This window comes from Haliaeetus albicilla, chromosome 19 (assembly GCF_947461875.1).
Source record: "Haliaeetus albicilla chromosome 19, bHalAlb1.1, whole genome shotgun sequence".
Taxonomy (NCBI): Eukaryota; Metazoa; Chordata; class Aves; order Accipitriformes; family Accipitridae; genus Haliaeetus; species Haliaeetus albicilla.
The window spans coordinates 635934-660421 of record NC_091501.1 but is presented as its reverse complement, the minus strand read 5'-3'; the positions used below and the strand labels follow the sequence as shown (position 1 = coordinate 660421).

General features: G+C 56.7%; 1 protein-coding gene across 3 annotated transcripts; it reads right to left on the bottom strand.

The window, feature by feature from the left end:
- Nucleotides 1–14403: 14403 nt before the first annotated feature.
- TOB2 (transducer of ERBB2, 2) lies at nucleotides 14404–23425 on the bottom strand. 3 transcript variants are annotated; one of them, XM_069807112.1, is made up of 2 exons: nucleotides 23078–23425; nucleotides 14404–18866 (listed from the first exon to the last, which is right to left on the bottom strand). In XM_069807112.1, the coding sequence occupies exon 2, from the start codon at nucleotides 18778–18780 to the stop codon at nucleotides 17758–17760; it is 1023 nt and encodes a 340-aa protein (XP_069663213.1). In that variant the 5' UTR covers nucleotides 18781–18866; nucleotides 23078–23425; the 3' UTR covers nucleotides 14404–17757. The 3 variants fall into 3 exon arrangements, with proteins under 3 accessions (XP_069663213.1, XP_069663215.1, XP_069663214.1); XM_069807114.1 differs by lacking the exon at nucleotides 23078–23425 and adding an exon at nucleotides 21937–21954; XM_069807113.1 differs by lacking the exon at nucleotides 23078–23425 and adding an exon at nucleotides 19256–21852.
- Nucleotides 23426–24488: the final 1063 nt, after the last annotated feature.

The window sequence follows — 24488 nt, the reverse complement described above, 5'->3', positions numbered from 1 at the left end:
CGCAGTTAATCCCAGCCCCGATGCCTACGCCCGGTTGTGAAGAAACCGGGGTGCTGCCGGTGCCCGCTCAGCGCAGCCCAGCCTGCCTCCGGCGGAAGGCAGCAGGAAGGCCGGCGCAGGCGAGCCCGCCCGCCCGCCGTCCGAGCAGCCCCCGCAGGGCTTTCGCCAGCCCGGCCGGCGGCCGCCCAGCGAACCCCGCCTCCCCGCCGCGACGCCCCAAATGGCGGCGGGGGCCTCCCGCCGTTCCGAGAGCCGCCGCCAGGAGGCGCTGCGGCAGCGCGCACCGCGCCGGGCAGCGCCCGCCGCCTCAGCGCCCCGGCGGGCCGGCCGGCTGCCCCTCGTCCCGCCGCCGCGGGAAGCGGCCGGCTGCCTCCCTCGGCCGGCTGCCTCCCTCCTCCGGCCCGGCGCCAGGCCACGGCTCCTTCCCGGTCCCTGCAGCCCGACGGCGAACCGGGAGAAGCTCTGCGGTGGGGAGGGAGAACAGCGAGGGTTCGCTGGGGGGGCCAGAAGCGGGGCAGGGATCGGGACGCGCCGAGGGGTTGGGGCGGGACGGCTGGGAGCAACCTCCGAGAAGATCTGGGGTCTGGAGGCGGCAGCCTTCACCCTCCCGCCTGAGGGACCTGCTGTCCGCGGACAGCTCTCCGCAGCCTCCCGAAGTGAGCCCGCCGCAGCCCCAACGAGGGCTTCGGCTTCAGGACGGCCCTGCCCAGCCGCCCCTGGCGCTGAGGAGGGTTCGGAGGGGGCAGAAACAGCCGAGGCGGCTGGTCGCAAGGCTGAGGAGCCTGCCGTGGTAACGGGGGCTCCTATGCCGCGCAGAAACGAAGGCCCGGGACTTTTGACTCCTGTCCTTCCGACCTGCATGCACCGTAGCGTAGTGCCCGAGTCGGGACACGTAGGGACCACCCAGGGAACGTCCTGACCACCTCAGCCTGAAGGCACCCTCTCGATTCCCGTGGTGAGGCTCCACGGAAGCCTAAAGATACGAACAGAGCGGAGGGAGAAAGTGGGAGAGAGCAAAGGTGTCTCCAGCGTCCCCAAGCTCCTGCCACAGGGAAGAACGCAGCCAAGGACGCCCAGAAGGGCACTGCTTCCCGCCGTGAACTCCAGCTCCAGCTCCCCCCCATTGGCCCAGCACACCCAGCCGGAGGGAAATGCCTTCCTGGCCCTAGAGTGGGCTTTGTCTTGAGTCTGTGAGGAAGGCAAACCAACACGCCCAAAGCATGACTAAGAGCAGCAGGAGTGGCCCCGTTCTTCCTCCCTGCCTCACCCCAACCCTGTGGCTAGCCCTGGCCAGAGAGGTTACAAAGATGAAGGAAACGAAAGCATTTCCTAAAATCCCATCTGAAAAGAGGCGACCTCCTCCTTGCCTCTTCAAAGATCTGGGGGGACCCTGAAGCAGAAGATTAGTAACGTGTAACCTAAAGAAGATGCAATGCACTGAGGTTTCAGCTCTGTTCCAATTCCTCTGGGGACCAGCTTGGGGACCTGATTGCAAGCTTTATTTCAGACATGTGTATGGCTCATTCTGGGCTCCCTCCTCTCCTGCCATGCAGTGACTACCAGCTGGCTGGATCTCTTACCAAATTAGGCTGCTTCTGCCCACCTTCCAGCCTGACAGGCTGTCGCAGAAGTTTATACCATGGCTGGCTAGAAACTTCTTTCTAATTTTAAGTCTAAATATATTTGTGTTCCAGATGAGCTTCTAGGAGAACGAATTAGACTTTTGCCCTAGCATGTATTTATGATGCACGGATCTGTCTCCCCTCAGCCTCTCCTGTTTTAGATTAAATAAGCTGCACACTCGCAATGGCCACTCACAAGCCTGCTCTGTACCTGCTGCGGGTCAGCTCCATCCTTCCTGAGGAGGGATGTCTAGAGCAGCATCTACAATGCCAGGTGAAGGGGTACATCATGCTTGTTGGTTTCTCCCGACAATTCTTTGATGGGCATATCCTTGAACTGAGTGTCTTTATTCAGAGCCAAACTGGCAGCACATGGGCAGCATCGACCCACACTGCCTGTCTTCTTCCATCGCTCCGGCTTGAGGGCACACATGTCTTACAGCACTCTGGGGCAAAACAGTGCCGTTTTTGACAACTATCCTTTCCCTGTGATCAACACCACCTCTCTCTTAGCCAGCTCCTCACCCGCCTTGTCTCTCCCCTGCCGGGCCCTGTGCTGGCAGTGTTCAGTGGGAGACAAGATGTTACGGAGTCCCCCTGCTCCAGACCATCTGTCTCTTGCCCTCGCTCTGAGGGACAGAGTGGTTCTGGGGTATCACGTTTCCGCAGGAGGAGGTAGTTTTTTTCCCCCCTCGAGATCCCTTCCGCTCTGCTCTGAAGAATTGCAATAACCCCGCAGCTCAAGGAGGAGAGAATGACCTTTCTAAAGTTACAGGGAGAGGCTGGGGGGAGGAAAGGGCACTGCGGGTCCTGCCGGCAAGCAGGGCCATAAGAGGTGAAGGAGAGGACATCAGGGGATTGTTGATGGGCAAGAAGGGCTGGAAGAGGACATGTCCTCCGGGTACCACCAGCCCCGTCCTGAGGCGCTGCGTGTCCCTCTGCGGCAGTGCAAAGCATTGCTCAGGACCAGTTTGGCAGAGCCCAGGAGTACCAGTTGCCCCCATGGACTGGACATCCACGCAGCCTGGCTGGGGCTGCAGGGAAGAGCTGGCAAAGGAGAGAGGAGGGGGGGAGATTTAAAAATAGTCCTCGTCTCATTTTTGCAGCTGTCATTCACAGCGCGTAAGCGAGCCCGAGGCCTCCCAGCTCCCGTACACACTACGCCTTACATAATGGGAGACACGCGGGCATCGCTTCGGGCCGGGAACAGGCAGGGACGTGACGTTCACGCTGCCCTGCCAAAGCTGATGAGCAGCTCCTGGGAGCCTGGGCCCTGGAAACAGCCTGCGGGCCAGGGAAAGCAGCTCGCGTGGCTGGCAGGGGCAACCCAGCCACAGCCATGGGCTGGGGAGGAGGTGAGGGAGAGCGCGGTGCAGCCCGAAGGCGAAGGCTGGCCTCTCGGAATGGGCTGCTGGCAGAAAGCAGGCAGGACCTGCCGAGCCGCTGTGGTGCTTCTGGGGCAAACGGCTGCGGGAAGGGGTCGGGGGCTCTGGGGAGGGCTGGGGGAAAGGCCACGCCAGGTCCTGAGGGGTGACTGTTTGCCAGAGGGGAAGATGCGGTGGAGAAGGAGGAGGGGTGCAGAGATGACACGGGGATGTGGAGGAGGACAGGAGTTGGGGAGCAGCATCCCAGGAGGATTAGGAACTGGGAGGGGGAGAGCAGGAGGCGTGGGAGGACTGGTCTGGGGGAGGAGGAGAGGGACAGATGGTGCAGGGAAGGACAGTGCTGAGGGGAGCTGGTGTGAGAAGGGGGCTGAGTGGTTGGGGAGACTTTTGAGAGAGAGGCAGGGTGAGAAGGGCAGTGCTGGGACCAGTGGAGGCTGGGGAAATGGAGGGTGATTAAAAAGCCTGAGGGCAAGGTGAAGGTCCATCAGAGCCATCAGGACTGCCTGTTCTTTTCTGCCTCCTCCATGCTACAGGTCAAACGCTGCAAAGGGCAAAAGAGCACTCCACGTGTCCGCCCCCCCCCCCCCCCATGTCAGCTACATGGGGCTTGGGCACCGTTCCCACACGCCTTTTCCCTACCTCTCTGAGACACCCCGAGCTCCAAAAACTGCTGACTCGGGGAAATTCCAGAGACAAGGGTCTGCGCATGTGGCAGCAGGTCAGGAGGCCAGAGCTGGGCAGCGGTGGGGAGGTCACGGCTCTGCGCCTGCGAGCTTCAGCCTCCCAGCCTATCTCATCTAGAAACACCTCCACCCCTCCCACCTTCTGGCCAGGAACTGAGCCATATGTCTGCTCGCTGTAGGAGCCTCTCTTCTTCCAAAGATCACCGGCTTTCATGCTTTATACGCCAGCAGCCAGACTGCCTTGGGTAAGGCATGAGTCACTGTGGTGCGGTTATTTAAAGTGTGTCTTCTGAGCGTGAGCCACGTGCCTGTGCTGCGCAGGCTGGGAAGGAAAGCACAGTCGGAGCCCCGGGTTTACATGCAGAGGGCTGGCTGCCGAAAGAAAAGCTGAGACCTTGGCATTTCTCAGCAGCCCTGCCGTGGTGGGGAGAACAATGTAGCTCATCCCTGTCTCAAACAATGCCAAGCTATTTCCATAACCACAAACCAACCATGCTGCACAGGAGGTGACTGTGTTGTCACCTGGGGGCTCGGCAGGCCTGGGGCTGGTTTGGCAGCCACGCAGCCACCTCCTCCACAGGAGGCATGACCTGGAGCCGCTGGGATGGTGCTTGGGTTCTCCCAGTGCTGGAGCAGGAGCCGGAGTCCAACTCCGAAACTTCAGGCAGCTATGGACTTCTAACAACTGTTGGGGAAATGGATGTCTTAGCTAGTAAATATTTATGGCATATTCTAACTACTCCCTGCTGTTTTCCATTAGGACTGACATCCCAGAGCAATGAGTAAGTCCCAGTGTATGTCCCTCCTGGCTCCGCATCACTCAGCTGGACCTGCTGCGCGGCTGCTGGCCTATGAATGAGTCCAGGCTTGGGGAAGATCATTCTCCCTCTGCGTCCTGCTGGCACCGACTGAGGTCCTGGGCACACACCGTACTTAGGCTGAGCCTCAGCACCCACCCACCCCATCCTGCCCCACTGAGGAGAGGCAGTAGCAACTGCCAGCCCTTCACCTCCTGCTCTGGCAGGAGGTTTGAGGGGTCGCTGCTGGCCAGGCTGAGGTGAGACCGGGCATTTCTAGCATATGGAAAAGGCGGCATCACTGGCGAGTATGACATCTGCATTGGCAGTCAGCTTGAGGAGCTGAAAGAGCAGAGCAGAGTTTTGTGGGGTGACCACATACAGGCCAGCTAGACGGAAGATCTCAGCTGTGTTTCCTCGCAAAAGTCATCTTCTCTGGCCCAGAGCAGGGGGAGTGCCTGTGGTCTCCTGATCTGGGGCAGCAAAAGCACAGGGCTGCTCTCCCTGGTTGCAGGGCACTGAGCTGCCAGGATGCGTCCACAACTTTCCCTTCCTTTGGACTGGGCCCCCGGGGCCGAAACAGCCCTTCCCTACGTCCCGGCTGCTTCTGCTGCCTCTTGCGCCGGCCTGGCCCCGCATTAACGTCTCAGGGAGGGTCTTTTCACAGGGGTGTGATGCCTCCTCCAGACCCAAGATCCCTTTTCTCTCCTGTAACATATGTCATTTAGCTTCAAAGCGTCACAAAAGGTATTTGTGCTAATTGCTCATTAAGCATTCCCAGACAAAGCCAGGCTCATCTTTTCCAAGACAGCAACAGCAGGAGAGAAATGTGCCAGGTACAGGAGCTGTTGTCCTCTCCACACCCAGCTCCTTCCTGCCTCCCTTTCCCGGCCTGTTGGAGGGCTGCTGTCTCTCTTCCAACCCTCCCTCTGTGTTACTCCTTGATTTTCCCTCCTTCCATCTCCTTTGCTTTCTACGCTTAATTTTTCTCTTGGCTAGACTTTGATCTTCGCATTTCTTTTGCTCTGTCCTCTTCCTCGTCCTTTTCCCTCTCCCCCCCTGGGGCCTCATCTCTCTCCCCCTTCATTCACCAGTCAGTGGTGGCCACTAGCCAAAGCAGCGCAGGAGCTGTCAGTAAAAGAGCCCTCCAACTCCTACAAACCATATTACAGCCCCAAACACCATTTCTACCCGAGACTGCGGGCTCCAAGCCCATCTACAGCTCAAACCTCTCTCAGCTAAGCCCTCCTCCTACGCACCTCCACCGCACTAGACCTCCGCTACTTGTTGCTCCAGCTGTAAAAGCAGGGACTGACACAGCAGGGGAGGGACTGAAGCTGCTAAAACACATGCTTCATGCACCAGCTCTCTCCCGTTAATCCACATCGGGCCCGTAGAGGCTGGTGTTTATTGCCTCTCTTCTCTACGCTGCCTGAAGTCCATGTGCCACACGCCCCTGCACACCTTGGGACCTTCACCGCAGTGATGGGACACACTCGGGGGCTATGGAGAGTCCACTCTGAGCCTGGCCTGACTCCCAGCTAACAAGCACCAAGCTGTTCTCTTGAGTGTCTCCCTTCACTGTGAAGTAGTTTCTTCATCATCTTCTTCATCAGAGGATCTGGAGAGGGCTCAGGACAGAGAGCGACAGTTGCAAAATGATGGAGGGCATGAAGAAGTATTTACGTGAGGAATGGTGGGGCTTCAGGATTTTGCTTCCCATTGATGATAGTGTCACCCCGATCTCGAGCAAAGCCACACTGAGCTACGAGCCTGTTTGCAAGCTGAGACATCTTGGGCCTGCCTGGTATTAGGCCAGAAAAAATTACGGTTGCTGGAAGTGGCACTGACCACGCGGGAGCCAGGGCCGTGCTCTGTGGATGGCTCTGAACTGGTGCCCGGGTTGGGTGGTGGGTAGCCTGGAGCTGCTTTTGGGTAGGATGATAACCTGATACCTTGACGACGATATCTGGTGAATTAAGTCCTGTGGTATTTTTGTAATAGCAGAGCTGTGAATTGCAGCTTCCCAGCTAAATTGCGCTTGAGTAATGCTCTCATGACTTGACTATCTCCCCAACATTTTAATTAGTCATTTCTGTCTTCCCTACTGCGACATGGTATTAGTACAAAATTATTGTTATTCATACAAAATGGCTGCCTTGACACCCACTGTCAGACAGCTCTTTTCAAGACAGGGCTGTATTTCAGCAGCAATGGGTGGTCTTGAAGGTGGTTTTGAAGCCATTGGGGGGAAAGAAGCATCAACAGAGTGGACACAGACCCCAGAGCAGACCTTTTAAACCCTTTTCTTTGCAGCCTACTTGGGGGCTGACACCCAGGGACTGTAATGCTCCCACTGAAGTCAACTCTGATTAGTGAGTGCAACAGAAGCAGAAGCTGGCCCTGGGGAAGGATGGCAATGACAAGAGCTTGGGATGGAAAAGATTCAGAAGGTCCACGTATCCTGACTCCTCTCTGTGCGTAAGCAAGCAGAGTTGCATCTATACTCCTGCTTTGTATAGAGCACCGCAGGATTGGTTTGTACTTGTAGATAACACAGCGTGGTGATCACAAAAACCTGCCTCCCTTTTGGCTTGAGCAATTAGCCCATACTCAATGTTTCCATTAGTAAGCGAACTGAATGATGGCATTAGGTAGTTTGACATAATCCTGTTTGCCTACAAAGAATATACAAACTCCTGCTTCTGTAAGCACAGCAGGAGTCAAACTGCATTAACAGCTTCTTTGGTCGTAGCTCTAAGCCTCTTTTTAACCAGTTCTTCAACCTGCTTGGAAAAAAATCTCCTCAAGCTCTTGCTGCGTGTCACGTTGCACGTTCTTTGCTGCGCTGCCCATACACTTCTAGTTTCCACTGCTACTCTTCAGCCTTTCCTCTCCTCCCTCCCAGCTTCCCTCCATAGCTTTGCTTTGGGGTCAGTAGTTCCCAAGTGCCTCAGGCCATTTGTGGTCGAGATGCAGCACAGGAATTGGTGCGACAAACCCGTCTTTCATCAGATAATGACATTTATGCCCCTCTATCATCATATTGCATCAACACACACGGTGTGTCAATGCCCCATTGCAACTTTGCTTCTGATTAAACACCTCTGGGGTTTAATGAGTTTTCCTCCTGCTGTAAACCAGTGGTCATGTGTATGGTCACTCCAGTAATCCCAAGACAATTTTGGACATCCTGGGAGGAGTGGCAGTGCCAAATGCAGCTGCAGCATCCTTCAAAGGCTGAAGGGTGTCTTGGAGACTTCCACAAAGCAAGAATCCACCTTGCAAAACCCATCGTCCCAGCTGGTCAGCAGAGACTGGTCTCAACAAGCTGTTCGGAATGAGCTCCCCTCATCTCCAACCATGCTTCTGCAATCCTCGCATCTGCAATCCTCGCATCTGCCACCTGCTCTGTCATTAGCTCTTGGGCTGTTGCCAAAGACTGTGGCAACACCTGAACTACTAATTGGGCTATTGCAGCAGCGCTAACAGAGCTGGGACGCCTCTGCCAGCCAAGCCAACTGCTCCAAGAAGCGCCTGTGTGCAGCCAGCACTCTCGCTGTGCTTGAAGACCCCTGGGCTACAATGCAGCGACGAGCTCCCGCAGCTACGTGCCATGATGATATTTTTGCAAATGCTGTTTCGCTGCATGGAGGGCAGCCGTTGCCAGCCAGGCAGGGCGTGTGTGGGAAGTGGGGAAGACCAGGAGGAGCTGTGGAGGGGGAAAAAAGGGAATCAGACGATCACAGGTGAATGGCACGGGGGGATGGGTGCATCAGGAGGCAAAGGTATTACGGGGAGAGAGATGGCTGTTCACTGGTGGCAGAACTCTCCCCTGCACCCTGCTGCTGGCTGCTGTTTGCTCCCGGGATCAGACCACAGCATTTAGGGAAAATAATCCATTGGAGCAAGGAAGACAGAGAGGCAAGAGAGAGGAGAAGGCTGGGGCTCTAGAGAAGGATACTTCCCAAGTTCCCGAGGCGGACAAGTTCCCACCTGGGGAATACCAGCACCCATGGTGGCATTAGCTGGTCTCACAGCCAGAGAGCTGGGAAACCCTTCCACACTCTTGGGGTCTTCCCATAGCCTCTAGCAGCAGGTGCAGGTAACAGCAAACATAGAGATGCCGTTGCATCCATCCACCTTCCTGTCTGGTCTGCTTGGTGAAGAGCATCCGCAAGGGAGAGCAGGCAGGCTCAGCTGTGGGCCAGCATGAGCGTTTAACTCCCTGAGATCCAACCTGCTTTGCTTGGCAAGGCGCGAAGAGGTCAGCATTCACCCAGCACAAGCAAATACTTCGGCAGGGCAGGCTCCAGGCAGGAGTGAAGCTGGCTGTGCCTCTGGGTAGGAGGCTTTTGAGTGGCTGCGAGGTGGAGAGCCATGGCCCTGCAGCCTGCGGCAGAGCCTGGAAAGCCAGCCACTGCCACCTGAGGATGAGTAAGATCCTGCCAAGTGACAATTACCTCCAGGAGGAAACATGGCTCCCTCCAGGAGCAGCAGTTACTAATTCCCCCCCCCGATACCTTCAGGTGAAGAAGAGGGTGGCCAACAGCCTTGCCAGGCACAGGAGGAGAGGAAAAGCTCTCTGTGCATTTGGCTGGCACAGCCTGCGATGGAGAGCCTTTACTGTCTGCAGACCTTGCAGGGAGAGGGGGCAAAATTAAAGACAGTGAAGTAAATGGGGGTCCCCCTTGCTAATTGTACCTTCCTCAACAGAGTTGTATCACAGAAAAATACCTGGGGAGGTGTTCGAGGGTTTTTTGTGATGTTGTAGCCAGCACCCTGTACCCAATTCTGTCAAGGTCACACTGGATAAAATCAGTGGGGTTCTTCAAGGAGGCAAACACAGCGTCGTCCCCCCACTTTACCTCCCAGGCTATGGAAGCCAAAAGGCGCCTTTGGCCATTTCCAGGAAGCTTTGCCACACCACTGAGGCAATGTGGGCTTCTCCAGTGGGGTGCTGTGGTCTCGCTTTTGTGGCTTCGTCATGGTAACGGGCAGCTCCCACCAGCTCTCGCTGCCCAGCGCTGGGGAAGACACTTGTGCAACTTTGCAGGACACTCCAGGTGTGTTAAAGGATGATGCCCAGCTCCAACCGGTTCTGGACTATGAAGCTCTTCTGGCCAGGCAAGGGAAGGGTCAGCATGCAGTTACTAACACAGACTTCCACTTCATCGTGATGCTTTGCAGATTACTGTTGTGATCCTCAGATGACCTTGTTTGACCAGTTCATCCCGCTTTCCAGGACAGCTCAGTGATGGGGCAGAGACCAGTCAGGTGCTGCTGGAAGACCCGCGGGTCCCCGCAGCAGCTCTTTGCAGTTACTCCGTGCACTCACAGGAGTCAGCGCTTCGGTCTGAGGCACCCCACGATATAAAACAGTGGGGCTGAGGTTGGATGGTCTCGGGTCCTTTCATAGCATTTTAAGGTGTACATTGGGAAGGCTGGATTTTTTTCTCAAAAATATAAAGTAGGAAAATCTCCTCAGCCGTGATGTTGTCTGTGTGCTGAATATCTGTATGACAAGGAGATGTGGTCCGTGGCTTTCTCCTGCAATAAATACCAGTCTAATATGACACTAATAGAGTGTGTGTTGTTTAGGTGTTGTGTTATTCTCTACTTGCTATGGGGCTATCACTAGCCCCACTATCACCTGTGTAATCATTGACTTTGAGAAGGTTTCTACTACTTTTGACTACTAGTTAGTCAAAAAATTCCCAGACCAAGTATCTCTATGGAGGAAAATAATATTTTTCAAAGAAGAAGAGCACTTGTGCCTTTGGTGAAAAGAATGACTCCAAGATTAAAAATAAAGTCTTATCAGATAAAACAATCTTTCTTAGCTGGCTTTGTACCAACCAGTTAGTCTTAATTGCCAAGTTTCTAGTTTGAAGAACCAAGTGAGGTCTCTTTTGCATGGCTTTGTACACTTGCTTTGTGCTGTGTGTTAGAATCTGGAATATAGGAAAGTTTCTTTGCTTATGTTTCCAAAAATCAGCAATTTGTTGTTCCCTGTGCTGATGTGTTAGCACTTAGGCTGTAGGTTCTAGCATTCGGTGTCCTGTCCAACAGTGACTGCTTACGCAGCAAGACTGCTCTCCTCGGCAGCGCTGGGCACCTTGGGCTCTGCCTCGGAGCATCACAGCCCACCTGCGCCCTTTCTGGGTTTATTTTGTTGGATCCTATTTTTGTCTGGGTTCGTCAAGCCCTTTCCCTTCCTTGGTGGACAGCTGGCAATGGTGTGGCTGCAAGGGATAAGCTGTCCTCCCCTGACGTGTGTCCATCCCATCCCTCTGCATCATCTCCTTTCCCATTGGGAGCAGCTCCCAGCGCTGGCGGGATCAGCGTGAGGCAGCAGGAGAGACCGATGGGTGCTGGCCCAGGTGCTCCTGCTCCCTGCGAGCGTGGTGGAGCTGCGGCCCTTCCGCGAGCCTCGGTGTCTCCACGTCTGTGCTGGAGGCGATGACAGTGCCTCTGCGGGAGCCTGGAGCAGCACGTGTTGACACTGAACCTGATCGCAGGAAGATCAAGAAATGCAAAAGCGCCTGTTGCTGAGGGAAGCTGGACTCGGCCCTTGAGTGAATTCGCCGAGCTCTGCAACTGAGTCTCGTGAGAGAAGCATTTCCTGCTGCAGCAATGTCACCCATTGCCCTCCCTACACATCACCTTGTGTGGGTCATTTGGGGTTTGGTTTTTTTTTTTCCCCCGATGAAAGCCCCAGCTGCACCTTCTGCAAGCAGTTCCTGGCTGATTCACTTGAAGGAAAACTTTGTCCTTGGTGGAAACACCCTGCCAAGTGGGAGGGACACACTCCCTCCCGCGGACCTGCTTCCTTCAGCAGTCGGGCTGTGCCAGCAGTGCGGCAGGCTGCGCGAGGCCAACAAAAATAAGCACGCCCCCCCCAACTAGGTCTCAGCAACTGCAGAATAACACAGGGACCACACTCACCTCCTCGGCATTCGGTGAAGAGGGAGCGTGTTCCCCCACGCCCCCACCTGCACCATTCCCTGTGCCTCCTCCTTAAGGCAAAGCGGCAAAAACTGGCCCTGAACCTTCCTCACAGAGATCTCCTTTTCCTGACCCCACTGCTGTGCCTCTGAGGGCTTCTTGGGGGGAATAAAAATCCTGTGTTCCTCCCCAGCACACGCACTTACCGTGCTGGAGTCACTTTTGCCGCTGGCAATGACCACACATAAATGGGCTGACACGCAAATGGGCCCTTGGCTGACCGATACAAAAGCACCATGCGTGCTGGTCGGGGCTTAGCCCTCGCCGAGGCGTCTTGGGGCCAGGGGGTGAGAGCTTCACTCTTTAGCAGCTTTATAAAAAGCAGACCAGGTTTCTGGCGGCGACAACGCAGGCAGCAGCAGGGGGGACAGTGGAAGAACAGCTCTGCGAGGGCCGGGGCGAGCGTGTTCCCGGCCGTGTTTGAATTGGAGCTCGGCCATAGGAACCGAAGGAAAAAGCACAAGGTTCGGGAGGTGGCTAACCTTGGCCACCGCCTGCCGCTCGGCTGGTGCCTGCACTCTGGCAGAGGACGCACGCGGGGTGGGAAGACCTGGCCGTCCCCCCACGACCATGGCGTCAGCCTCGCACCCCCCAGGTCCGCAGCCACGTGAGCGGGGAGCAGGTGGCATTGGCAGGAGCGCTCCTCGGGGACGCCAAGGACTCAGCGGGTCCCGGCCCCCCCACCGGTGGTGTTTTTCCACCTCCTGGTCCTGGCACGCCGGGGCAGAGGGAGGCACCCGCTGTCGGCGGCGCCTGCGCCATGTGTTATTCAACCCCAATAATCCCACGTCTCCGGGAGGCTCTGGGGCAGTGGGAGACGCTCTCCTGCTGGAGCAAACTCCAGCTGTTTTGCTGGGCCTGTATTTTAAAACACAGTCCAGGGCACGGCTGCCTTACAGACAGCTTTTGCGTGCTTGCATAAGGCTTTCCTCCAGGCACCAGCCCCCTCCCTCTCCCAGAACAGCCGGATTCATGTCAGAAACTGCTGCTGTCACAGACTGAAAAGCCCAAGGCTGAAGCATGGCATTTTCTGCCCAAGCTGTCTCCTCCTTTCAGGTGGGAGCCCGCCCGCTCCGTGACTCAAGTTGCAAGTTTCCTTCTTAATAACGGAGTCCCCTGTGACGAGTGTCTAAACAACACCCCCACGCCCCTCGCTTCGGAGGTTTCGGGAGACAAGCCCCATCTTGTTGCCGTGCCTTGCTGGAGCACCCTGTGTGGGGACCGACTCAGTCACTGCCCAAACACCCGGCAAATATTCCCACACCCAGACACCACCCCGCACCGGCCGAATGCGGGGCTCCGGCACCTCCTGTCCTCTCCGACGGCGGAGGGAGGGCAGATCCTCATCCCTGCGCACTGCTTCCAGGCAGGTGTTTCACCTCCCCACACCCTTCAGGCTCCCCGAGAGAGAAGAGGGGCAAATACCTCAGGAGGAACGAGGCAACGCTAAGCCTTTTCCCTAATCCCTGCCCCGGCTGCACACTAACTCCCGGCCCTACCTGTGCCCAAAAAGGGAAAGGCTCCTGCCTCCCTGCGTCACAGCTGAGCAAATGCAGGGCAAGGATCAGGAAGGCACACACTGGCCCTCGATTTTCCATTTCCAGAAACAAGTCTAAGGGCAAGAGTTTGTGCGTGCCTTAGATAAATGATTACAAGGGATTTGAGACACAAAGGGGAAAAAATAGTTTTGTTGCTTAGCAGAGTGTGACAGTCACGTGGCGTGCAGCAGGCACAAGCAGCAGCCCAGCTCCCAGGGCTTACAAAGCCAAGGGCAAAGCAGCCCAAGCTCTTCCAGGAAGAAATTTGGGCTGGAGGGGCTGAGGGGGCATGGGTAAGGATGCTAGCGGGAGCCAGCAGCCAGTACCAGCTCCACATTTGGTTTCCTCATGTACATCCAGAGCAGCTCCCTTCAACAGCTTTTTAAGGAGGCAGCACGGGGAGCTGCAAGCAGCCCCTTGAGCAGGAGGCAGCAGGAGCATGGAGGAGCTGGGGAAGCTGGGTCATGCAGCCATCCAGCACACGTGGGGTGGGACAGGCATTTCAGCATCTTCCTCAGGACAGAGGGGTCACATTGTCTCATTTTGCTAAAAAGGAGCAGTTCCCTCTGACAGAAATTCTCATTAAAGCTGAGCAATGAGGGGTCAGAAAGAGAAAAATCAGACTTTCACCATCACTGCTTGTTCTCATATCCAGCCTCAAGCCCACCCTGCTCTGAGAAGTCACCTTGGATCAACATTCACAGCAGGGAGGGCACAGCCTGCACATGCACCTTGAGGCTTCCTTTGCTTAGCAAGTACCCCAGATTCCACAGAATAAACCCAAACTGGTTTGCAGCCCCAGCGAGGGGCACAGACAGGAAATAAAGCCAAAGATCAATCCAGAAACCACCGCCTGGGAAGGCTTCATCTACCCCATGCGATGACACCAGACAGATCCCAGCCTGGCCCCGCAGGTGATAGCCCTGATGAGCCACAGCAGAAGCCACAGCAGAAGCTTTTAGGGCATTTTAAGAACTCTGCTGATTGACTGAAGGGCCCCAAGGCACCACACACCAAAGGCAAAGCATCCCGCTCCCCCCTCCCCAGGGAGCTGAATCACAGCAGGACCCGGGAAGGCCAGGCACACGGCTGCTTTTTCCTATGCCACTGCTATTCTTGGCAGAGCCAGAGGTCAGGGAGACAGCTGCCCTCACCGTGTTGCACAAGCCTGGGCATCGCCGGGCTACTCCTCACGCAACGAAACCTCCGCCGAGCACATCGCAAACCAGTGAGCCTGCCTGCGAGTAGAAGACACCAAGCGCCGGTTCGTCCAAAGGCTGGCAGGGAAGGTGGCCGCATCCCTCCTTGCCCAGGAACAGGCATGGCAGAGTTGTTCTCTCCCCACTGAGCACACACCACACAACAACCGGTTATTATATCATGCTTTTAATACAAACTTAAAAAAATCTGGAACAATAGAAACTGTACAGATTTGATCAACCTTTTTGTTTTTTTGTTTTTAACTAAATCTCTAGACACACCAATGTCCCGTTCCAAAATATTGCACAACATTCTGAATACAAAACTCTGATTGTATTCCTCCTTCGCTAAAGAAAAAAAAGAAAAAGAAAAAGAAAAAAAAGACAGCAACCCCCAAGTTCCCCTGCTCAGTAGCCCCCTTCTCAGAAAGAAACCCAAGCAGAGCACACACGGAAACCCTCTGCTCGGAGACATACAGACTTCTGTCCTCTTTCACTCATTCTCTCCCACAAGGCAACTGTCGATTCACTCCTCAGAGAGGGGCAGGAGGGAAAGGAGGGAGGCTGAGTGGGGAGAAAGGAATCTTCACCACTTTTTTTTTTTAAAGTTTTTTTCCTGAAAAAATATTTTTTTCTCTCCTCTTAAGAAAAAATCTTGAAAAGAAAAAAATTACAGTTTTTTTTTTACGTTAGAAATATACATATATTATATATACCTCTTACATTTTACAAATGTAGCAAATTATTCAATACAAACGGACATCAACAAAAAGAACACAAACCCATAAAAAATAAAAGTTAAAAAAAAAATTCTCTCTTCTCTTCCTAAGAAACCAGGTAAATTAGTGCAGGTTTTTAAAAAATAAAATTGAAGCTGAACGCCTACATCCAAGACTAGAAAAGACCCGAAAAGGCCATTAGTTTCCATTGCTGCCTGACACTGGAGGAACGTTTCTGAAGCACGCTTTTTTCCTTTTAAGCTACAAAGAGGTTGGTCCCTCCTCTTTTCCTCCTTCCACTCACACCACTATTTTTAAAGCAGGTATAATACGTGTGGCAGGGCAAAGCGGCATCAAAGCTTCACACACACAAGCGGGTGGCCAGGGGGCATCCCCACCTCTCCCCTCCCTCCCCGTGCCGGAGGAGAGCACGCTGTCCCGCAGCAGCGGCTCACAGGTGGCTTTGCCAGATGCGGGGACAGTGGGGGGCAACTGGACCAGGTCCCACCATCTGGGGCTAAGCACCCCTAAGTCCAGTGTGGCAAGTGGCTGGCACTCAGCAGCACACTCCTGGGGAGAAGGACGGGGTGGCAGTGGTAACGTCTGTAAGTGGGGGAGTTCAAAAAAACCAAAGAAAACAGGGAAACCCAACAGCTCAGCTGTTCCTCAGCAACTTGTCCTACTCTGGAAACCTGCAGGGCTGAGGCTGTGGGTGCCGGTTTGGGGGAAGCTAGCCAGGCTCCGCTCTCCTCATCCACCCACCACGTTGGTCATAGCTCGATGGCAAGCAGCCTGCTCAGGAACCCACGCTGGGTGCGAGGTCGGGACCATGCCTCCCCATCACCCAGCAAGGGGAAGGGTGCGCTGAAAACTCTCCTCAAAGAGCTCCAGGCAGTGGCAGTCTCCCTGGGGCAGCCCGTTACCTCTACAAAGGCTCATTGGCAACACAACTACGAGAGGGCTGGAGTGCCTTTGTCTCAGCTTGAGGGAAGGGAGCGGGAAAAGCACAAATTCAAGCCCATCTCCCCTGAAACAGGGATGTCTTGAAAGAGCACATTGGTTCAACAGATACAGGAGAAGTGGGTTTCAGAGGGTGCTCCAGAGACATCATAAAAAGAAAACCAAACCTCAAGTTTGGGAGGCAGCAAAAAAATCTTATTTTTCTTTTAAACTGAGAACTTCAAAGACTGGAGTCTCATCATCTCCATCTCTCTCCTCTTCACACGCTTCCATACTCCCACAACAGCCTCCAAGGAGACCTCCTTCCCACCTAGAGAGCCTCCACCCTGCCTGGCAAGAACCAGCCCTCCTTCGGCTTCTGTGAAGGTGGGTTTTGGAGTCCCTGACACAGAAGCGACCTACTGAAAAGCCACTACAGCCCGACTGCAGCACGTCGTCCTGGGGAAAGCTGCAGGGGCATTCCCAGATCCAGGCCCTGCAGCAGGGAGGCACTGCACATTCACACCCCGGGATGGCTGCTCGCCGTCAGAGCGCCCGTCCCCCCACTCTGCTCTAAGCCTGCTGCCATCCAGACCAACAGAATCTGGCTGGAATGATGAGTTTACACTAGGTGCTTCCCTTCTGCACCAGATCAGCCACCTCCTCCCGCTCCTCTAGATGGGCAGGGGAGGGGACTTAGTCAGGCACATACCTGGCTGAAAGCACAAACCCTTACGCTACCACTCCAGAGAGCAGCTTCAACAACATAGCCCTTTCTCCTCCTCAAAAGTAGTGCTGCCTCGCTAACTAAAAAAGAAGGAATTCTCTCTCCGAGGCAAGAAGATGAATTCACAGCAGGGAATGAGAACTCAGACCTCAGAGGCCGCCCCACGTGGATGCTGGCCCCTGCTGCTGGGGACAACGTCTGGGAAGTGGGGGCAGGATCCAAGTGGGGCTGCCTGGCTCAGCACCACCTCCCCCAGCTGCAGGGACAAGCGGGTGGTGTTTCTACCCCACAGGGCTGTCACCCGGACCGGCCGGCCCCCAGAAGGCATGGAAAGGTCCCCTCGCTCACATGCGGAAGGGGACAATAACCAGAGTCACTCAGTTTAAAGTGCTGTCCTCCTGTAGCTGCGGCTGGAAGTGCAGATGAGGAAGGGAGCAGGAAGAAGCCATTTCACAGTAACGCTCTGCCCTCCCTGCTGCGTGCTGGGAGGCAGTCAAGGAGAAGAGTTAGTGCTTTTCAGCACAGACAGAACAGCTGACGCCAGCCCGGGCTGGAGCAACAACAGCACATCGGTCTACACCCGTGGGCACAGTAGATGCTCTCCGTCTACACGCAGAGCCGTAACAGAAAAAGCAAGCTCACCCACCCATTTCTGGCTAGCATGCAACAAGAGCATGTGTATCTCCACTGACATCAACTCTTCCTCTCCCCGTCCCTCCTCCAGCGAGGTGGTACAAAGAAGACATCCCTACACCCAGGTGGAAGGCCCCTGTGTCCAGCGCTGGGAGGGGTGCAGGGAATCAGGAGCATCGTGACCTATGGTTGCACCAGTCCTGGGCTGGGCTGGGGGAAGGGGGAACACAAACCGAAAAAATCCCAACACTTATTTAAGGAGTAAAAAAGTGAGTAGGAAAAAAGCACAGAGACTGAGTTAAAAAACAAGTCAGTGCTTCAGGAGCGTTGCCAGCACAGCGCAACAACACTGGGCTCTCTCTTTTCCCAAGAAGCTATATTTATAAGATTTGAATATTTTCTGTATATTTCTATTTTTCTTTTCTCTCCCTCTTGTTTGTTTGTTTTGTTCTTGTTTTCCCCCCTCCCCGCCCTCCCCCCCTCCCAAAATACTCTCCTTCCTTGTGTTCAGTTGGCCAAGACGACAGGCTGGAAGGACTGGCTGGGATACTGCATGGCGTTCAGGTTGTAGCTGAGTCCTTCCACGAAGGGAGACTTCTCCAAAAAGAGGCTGTTGGTACTGCCACCAAAGACCTGAGCCATATCAAAGGTACCACCCGTGCCGGTGTTGAACTGCGATGCTGGCGGGATGCTGCTGGCCTGGCTCTCACTGGCAACACCATCGAAGAAGAGACTGCTGGCTCCCGGCGACCCGCCGCTGTAAACGAACTCCTTGGCGTTGGGGGAGAGCTGCGACTGCGGGGCTTGGCTCCCAGCGCTCCCGACGAAGTTCAGAGAGTGCATAGACAGGGAGAGGCCCTTGTGCTTCAGCAGGTTGGTGGTGGGAGACCTGACCATCCTTGGCTGCTGCCCAGCCCCAGCTCCGCTGCCCCCTCCTCCGGCTCCTCCACCCTTCTTCATCTTGGTAGAGCCAAACTTTGTGGCAGCAAAGGTGGCAGTGGTGAAAGTGATGGGCTGGGCAGAGCGAGGGATAAAGGTGGGGCTAGGCGACTGGCCGAAGGAGGGGGACGGAGAGTTGGACAGCGAGTTGTCCTGGCTGCCGATGGGGACAAATACCTGGGCGTCGGGGTTGAAGCTGCTCTTGATTTCTTTGTCCAGCTCCGCGGCGCTGCAGCCCTCGCTGTCGTCCAGGTAGAGGACCTTAACAGAGCCCTTCTCACCGATCTGGTAGGAAACCTCAAAAGGATCGATCCAGACGCTCAGCTCTTCCGGCACATTGGCACGCACATCCTCCACGGCCAGCCCGCTCCGCTTGGCTGCCAGCTCCACCACTGGATCCACTGTCTCCCCTATATGAACACAGCGATAGCCAGATCCCTTCAGAGGCTTCTCCGGGTACCAGTGACCCTCATATTTCTTCTTCAGCAGGCGCTCTAGCTCCTCACCAAACAGGTCTGCCCGCCTCCGAGGAAGCTTGTTGTACAGGTATGAGATGATGAAGTTAAGAGCAACTTTGATCTCCAGATGCATACTCCCTTCGCAGCAAGCAAGTCAGGGCAGTGTATTAAAAGAGACAAAATGACACACACATAGACAAGATTTGGCTCCAAACAGACCTAGGGAAAGAGAGAAAAGGATGGATGAAGACGAGAGAACACAACTCTCCACCTGTTAAGATAAACAGCTGCGCTTCTTTGTTAACAAAAGCAGAACAAGCAATCTGCACAAACACTAACAAACAGTGATGCTCTCTAGGAGAGTCACCCCAAATCTACTGTCCCTCAAAACAGAGAGATGCTGGTAGGGAGGAGTCTCCCTGCTCCTCTACAGAAGAAATAAGGGTTTAGCTACTACCCGCACACAGGTACATACATTATACTCACCTCGCTGCCAAGTGCCGCTGCTGAAACCCAGCAGGCCAACCGTCTGCTCTGGCAGAGCTATTTCAGCACATCTAACACACCCTTCTCTGCCCTGACACTCAACTGCTTCCAGCACAGCTCACCTGCACCAGCCTCTCCAGAACACAAGCACACCACCCGAACAGCCTCGTGACTTGTGCGGAGACCTGCTCCTGCTCAGGACGGCAGGGCCAGCCTCTCCTCTGAAAGGCCGGGTTGTCGTGCCGGGTGCCGTGTCCTGCTGGCACAAGCACAGAAGGGAGGAGAAGGAGTGAGGGAGGGTGCTGAGGCACCAGCTGCCAGCCTGTGTTTACTATCCCCTTGACTGGCAGGCACATATCTTATTAAGTGTACCCAGTTGGGGCTCTGTCTAGCTACAAGCCTAAAATCCCACTTTAATTCAGCTGGGGGGGGGGGGCAAGGGGGGCAGGAAACATGCGCAGGGTCACAAAAGACAGGCGTGCCAACAGCCTGTCCAATACAGTTCACATCGCTTATGTCTTCCCTGCCACGATCAGGTACCTACTTAAAAACTGAAATTGCTTGCCAAAGACTGAAGTAACCATCCTTCCCTCCCTCGTGAGGAAGTTTCTGAAATGGAGAGAACCCACAAAAGCACAGTGCAAAACCACAACACTCAACTCTCCCATTATACGCAGATTTGCAAACAACATTCTTCTGGGTACAAAAAACCCCCAGGTAGGTCAGCTCTGCGCTCTGTCACCCATCCAAAGAAAACAAATCCCACAGATATTTTAAGAGGAAGCACACTTCCAGCAGCCTCCACGCCTCTCCAGGGGGAAGCAGAATATCCAGTTTTTAATTGGCAGCTTAGTCAGAGGCCACTCTGCCTTCAGCTGCCCTCACCTTGCTCAAACAGACACACCGTGTTCAACTGTCTTCCTAAAATGGGCTTCGGGGATGTTCTCACGCAGCACTCAAGCAAGCCAATGTTTACGACTTGTGCCAATTATTTGGGGGTGGGGATGGAGTTCAAACATACGGTGTCAGCATTCCCCTGAAAAACTGGGAATCCCAGCAGCTCAACCAGGTATCCAGGCTGGCCTAGGTCAGGAGGAAGAAAAAACTGACCAGACTTGTTTGCTTGGTCTAGTTCAGTGGACAAGAAAGATTAACTAAATTTTAAAGCAACCCTCAAGTATTTTAAAGCTTTATTACAAAAAAAGGTGGTGCGGATTCTCTGCTTTTTCTGTACTAGTCTGAGTTCAGAGAGGCTTGACTTGAGGACTATGGTAACCAGAAGCAGATCCCATACCTCAAGTCTGCCAAGCAGGTGGTCAGTTCTGGAAGGAATCCCCTTCAGGTTTGACTCAGCAACAAGAAAAAAAACAAAACCACAGGAATGAGGGGATGGAAAAGGAAGAAAGAAGTCTTGCCTTTAAAACCTGCTTTAAGGAATTACTGTAGTGTAACAACTTCTGGTAGGTCACCAAGACCTGACCAAGTTCAAATAAGAACACCAAAGAAATAAGCAACCACAGTTTTTCGAAGAACAGCAAGGAGAAGCCATTTTCAGAAGGCAAGAGTCTTGGCATGGATGGAGCCCTTTCCAGAGAAAACAGCACAAAGCAAACCCCTGAGAACACACACCTAAATGTTAACAAGAGCTTATATGGCCCATACTACTTCCAGGGGAGATTACATAGAGCCTTCTTGCTCCTCCACCTTTGAGGCACCTGAGGGAGAGGACAGCTTGGGATCCCCACAAATTAAGTGGGAAGAGAACAGCCAGCTTGTAAATCTTTTAATCTCATGTGATAAATTCTAATCCAGACCCCAAAATCTATTAAGAAATCAGAAATTACAGATTGGGAAAGGAGCAAAGGCCAAAATTTGCTACCACCCTGTTTGCAACACAAATGCCTCAATATACTTTGAGGAGCCCACATCCTCATTGCCCTTCTGCAGCAGACAGCGAGGCGATACAATTATAAATCATTGCCTCTTTTTTTCTTAAGTACTCCCCCTTCCTAAAAGGGGAATAATCTGTACCTCCACTATGAAAAATGATAAGTTAATTAGCCTAATAATACCAACAGCTGCCAAGGTAGCTGCATATAGCCAATACTTGCAGAAGGCACAAAAAGTCAGAGATGCCACAGACTTCTCAGGCTGTTGACACAGTAAGACGTGCTCCAGCAGGACCCCCTCAATCACTTCCTACTGCACCAAAATGTGGTAACACAGTAACAAAATAAAAGAAAAAAAACCAACCCAGCCAAAGCGGCACTGCTCCAAGACAAGAAACAGCTGAATACCAACTGTAAAAGGTATTCTGACAAGTCCTCCACGAAGAAAGGCTTGCCCACATCGCCAGCCTTTCCAAAGCAAAGGCGTGCTGTACCAGGGGCAGAGCGCCGAGGTGCCGGCAGGGAACAAAGGGCCGTTCCTCTGCCCTGCGGAGGGCGAGCGGGAGCCCCCTCGGACCCCCCGTTCGTCAGCACACCGACGCGCTGAGGGAGAGAGGCCAAATCATCAACTTGCATCAGAGGAGAGCAAACATGGGAGCGATGCCCTCTCCTCCTCGCTACGCAAACACTCCGGGTGACCTTGCGAGTATCCCTCCGAGCCCCCGGGAGAGGTCTGGCCCCCGGGAACCGCCTCACCGGCGCCCTTCAGACGGCGGCTGCCACGACGGCCTGCGGTCCCACAGCAGGCCACACCCGTCCGGAACAAGGGCCCCCTTTCTAACCCCCCCCCCGCAATCCCACCCACGGGCGGCGGAGGGGCTCCCAATCCCACTCGAGGCCCCGCGGACACGCACCCGAGGCAGGTGCCCGGCCGCCCCCTCCCCGGGAGAGCGGCCATTTCTAGTGACCCGGCCGGACAGCCTTCCCTCCTCCCCCCCTTCCCGGCTCCAGCTGCCGCGGGGCACGCTGGGAGTTGTAGTCCTGGCCCCCCCTCCCCGCCCCGCGACCTACTTCTCCCCCGGACTACGCCTCCCGCCGCGCCCCGCGGCCGGCCCGGCCCGCCGCTCCGCTCCCCTCGGCGGGGCAGGGCACGAAATTTTCCACGGCACATGCGCCCTGCCGCTGCCCCCCGGCGGGGGGGGAAACACGCCCCGCGGCCCGGCCCGCCGGGCAGCCGCCCCCTTCTCCCCCCTCTCGGCAGGGACGGGGGGGGGACGGACGGGGACGGTTAGGGAGCCGCGTCCCCGCCCCACGGCGGCCTCCCCCCGCCCCACGGAGCCCAGGAGCCCCGCGTGTCCTCGGCCCCCCGGAGGGGGGCAACCAAGGTCCCCAGAAGAGCCCTTCGACGGATGGGGGGAAAGGTGTCCCGTCCCCCCCCAAGGGCGAGCTGCGGGCCCCACACGCCCGCCGAGGCCTGCAGGACTGGGGGGGTGGGGGGTGGGTGTGCAGCGCAGCCCAGCCCAGCCCCAGCGGCGCCTTTGTTGTCGCCGGGCTTCTCCCCCCGCCCTCCCGGGGGCTGAATCCGCCGTGCGGGAAGGGAAAAGACCCCGGCGACACCCCTCGTCCGTCCGTGTGCCATGTCCGTGTCCCGTCGTCCCCCCCCCCCCCCCCCCCCCCGCCGGTGCCCGCCGCCGCCCCCGGGCGCAGCCTGCCCTTTGCGGGGCTGAGCCGCCCCCCGCCCCCGTACCCCCATCAGGCTGGGGGGGACACACGGACGCCGAACAAAACGGTGAAGGGGCATCGCAGAGCGTCACCGACCCAGTGACTTTCGCACACACAACCCCCCCTTCCCTTCAAGCCCCACTAATCCCCCCCCCCCCCGGGGACCGGCAGCCGCACGGTGTCTCCACGGGCGGATCAATAACCTCCCCCCGGGCGGGGAGGGGGGCGATGAGCCCCCTCAGGCCGAGCCCACAAAGGGGATGCGGGCCCGGCTGGACCCGGCCCGAGAAGCTGAGGGGGGGGGGGAAGCTAAGCACCTCCGGCCCCACTTACTTCGTCCTCGGCTCCAGGGCCGGCGGCTGTCGGGGGCCGTGGGCGCTGCCGGCGGAGCCCGGTCGCTGCGTGCGGGTCTCTGCCCCGTCCCGTTCCGTCCCCTCCCTCGCCTTATCCCCGGCGTGTGCGGTTCCTCCGCGGGGCGGGCCCGGGGAGGGGGGGCGGGGGAGAAAGCTGCGGTGCTGGGACGCCCGGAGGTCTGTGTGTGTGTGGGGGTAGCGGGTGCCGGTGTCGCCGCCGCCGCCGCTGCCTTCTCCTCGCCCCACCGGCCCGGAGCCGCCCGCGCCCTGGCCCCAAGTGAGCCAACTCACGGCAAACTTTCACCCTTAGCAACCCCGCGCAGGGATCCGCGCTCCCGCCCAGAGTGTGAGGCGGCGGCGGAGGGCGGGACGGGACGGGACTACTTCCCCCTCCCCTCACCGCCCGCCCGGCCCCGCCGCCCGTCAGCGCCCCGGGGACTGGGGAGGGGGGGAGGGGGACGTGGATGACCCTTGCCGCCCCCCCCGGTGCAGCAGCCGCAGCGGAGGGGTGCTGGCAGCCGTGTGGCACCGGGGCTGCCCCGGCTCTGAGCTCCAGGGGAAGGAAGGGGCCGGGGGTTTAGCGGGGATGAGGATTGACCTGAGGATTTCCCCAAGCGGCTTAGCCTAGGGGGGGACGACGACGGGGACGGACGAACGGGGGGGGCCGCCCAGCGAGGTGATCGAACGGGAGCGGGGAGGGAAGGAACCGGCCGGCATTTTCCTCGCCTCGGCCAAGGACGGGTGCCGGAGCGGGGAAGGGTGGGTGTGCGTGCGGTGCTATCGGACCGCGGCTCGGCGGCAGGGCCGGCCCCGGGGCTCGGGGGACCCTGGGGAGTCGGGGCTCCCGAGGGGACGACCTCCCTGCACGACCCCGGCGAAGTCCCCAAGAACTCCCGTGCTGGAACCGCCAAGCCCCGCTGAGGGCGCGGGCGGGAGAGTTTTGGGGGTGAGGCGCCCAGAAGGGCGTGAGGGGAACAGGCGAGCCCGGCTCCTTCCCTCACTGCAAACCCCCAGGGACCCCCGGGCTGGCGGGCGCATTCCCTCAGGGGACAACGGAGCCAGCCCAAGCGCGGCCTGCCGGTGTCACCCGGGGAGGGCTGGCGCAAGGCACAACCACCGCCCCGGGCCCCAGCGCCCCGAGGCCGCCTCAGCCCCGCCGCTCCCCCGCCTCGCGGCGCACAACCCGTGGACTACTTTGTCTTCTTACGCTTCTGCGCCTTCAGCGGAAGGCCGGCCCGGCAGCGGCGGAGACGAGGCGCCCGCAAGGTGCGCGAGCGGCGGCCGTGCTAAAAATAACTGCGGCGTGTTAGCAACAGCCTTCCCATTGGCTGGCCGGGCCCGGCGTCGCCTTCGGATTGGTGCGCTGCCTCAGCCAGTGAGCCGAAGGGGGT

What these genes read in the sequence shown, in the direction of transcription:
- TOB2 (XM_069807112.1), bottom strand. Translation starts at nt 18,780, where the DNA reads ATGCATCTGGAGATCAAAGTTGCTCTTAACTTCATCATCTCATACCTG.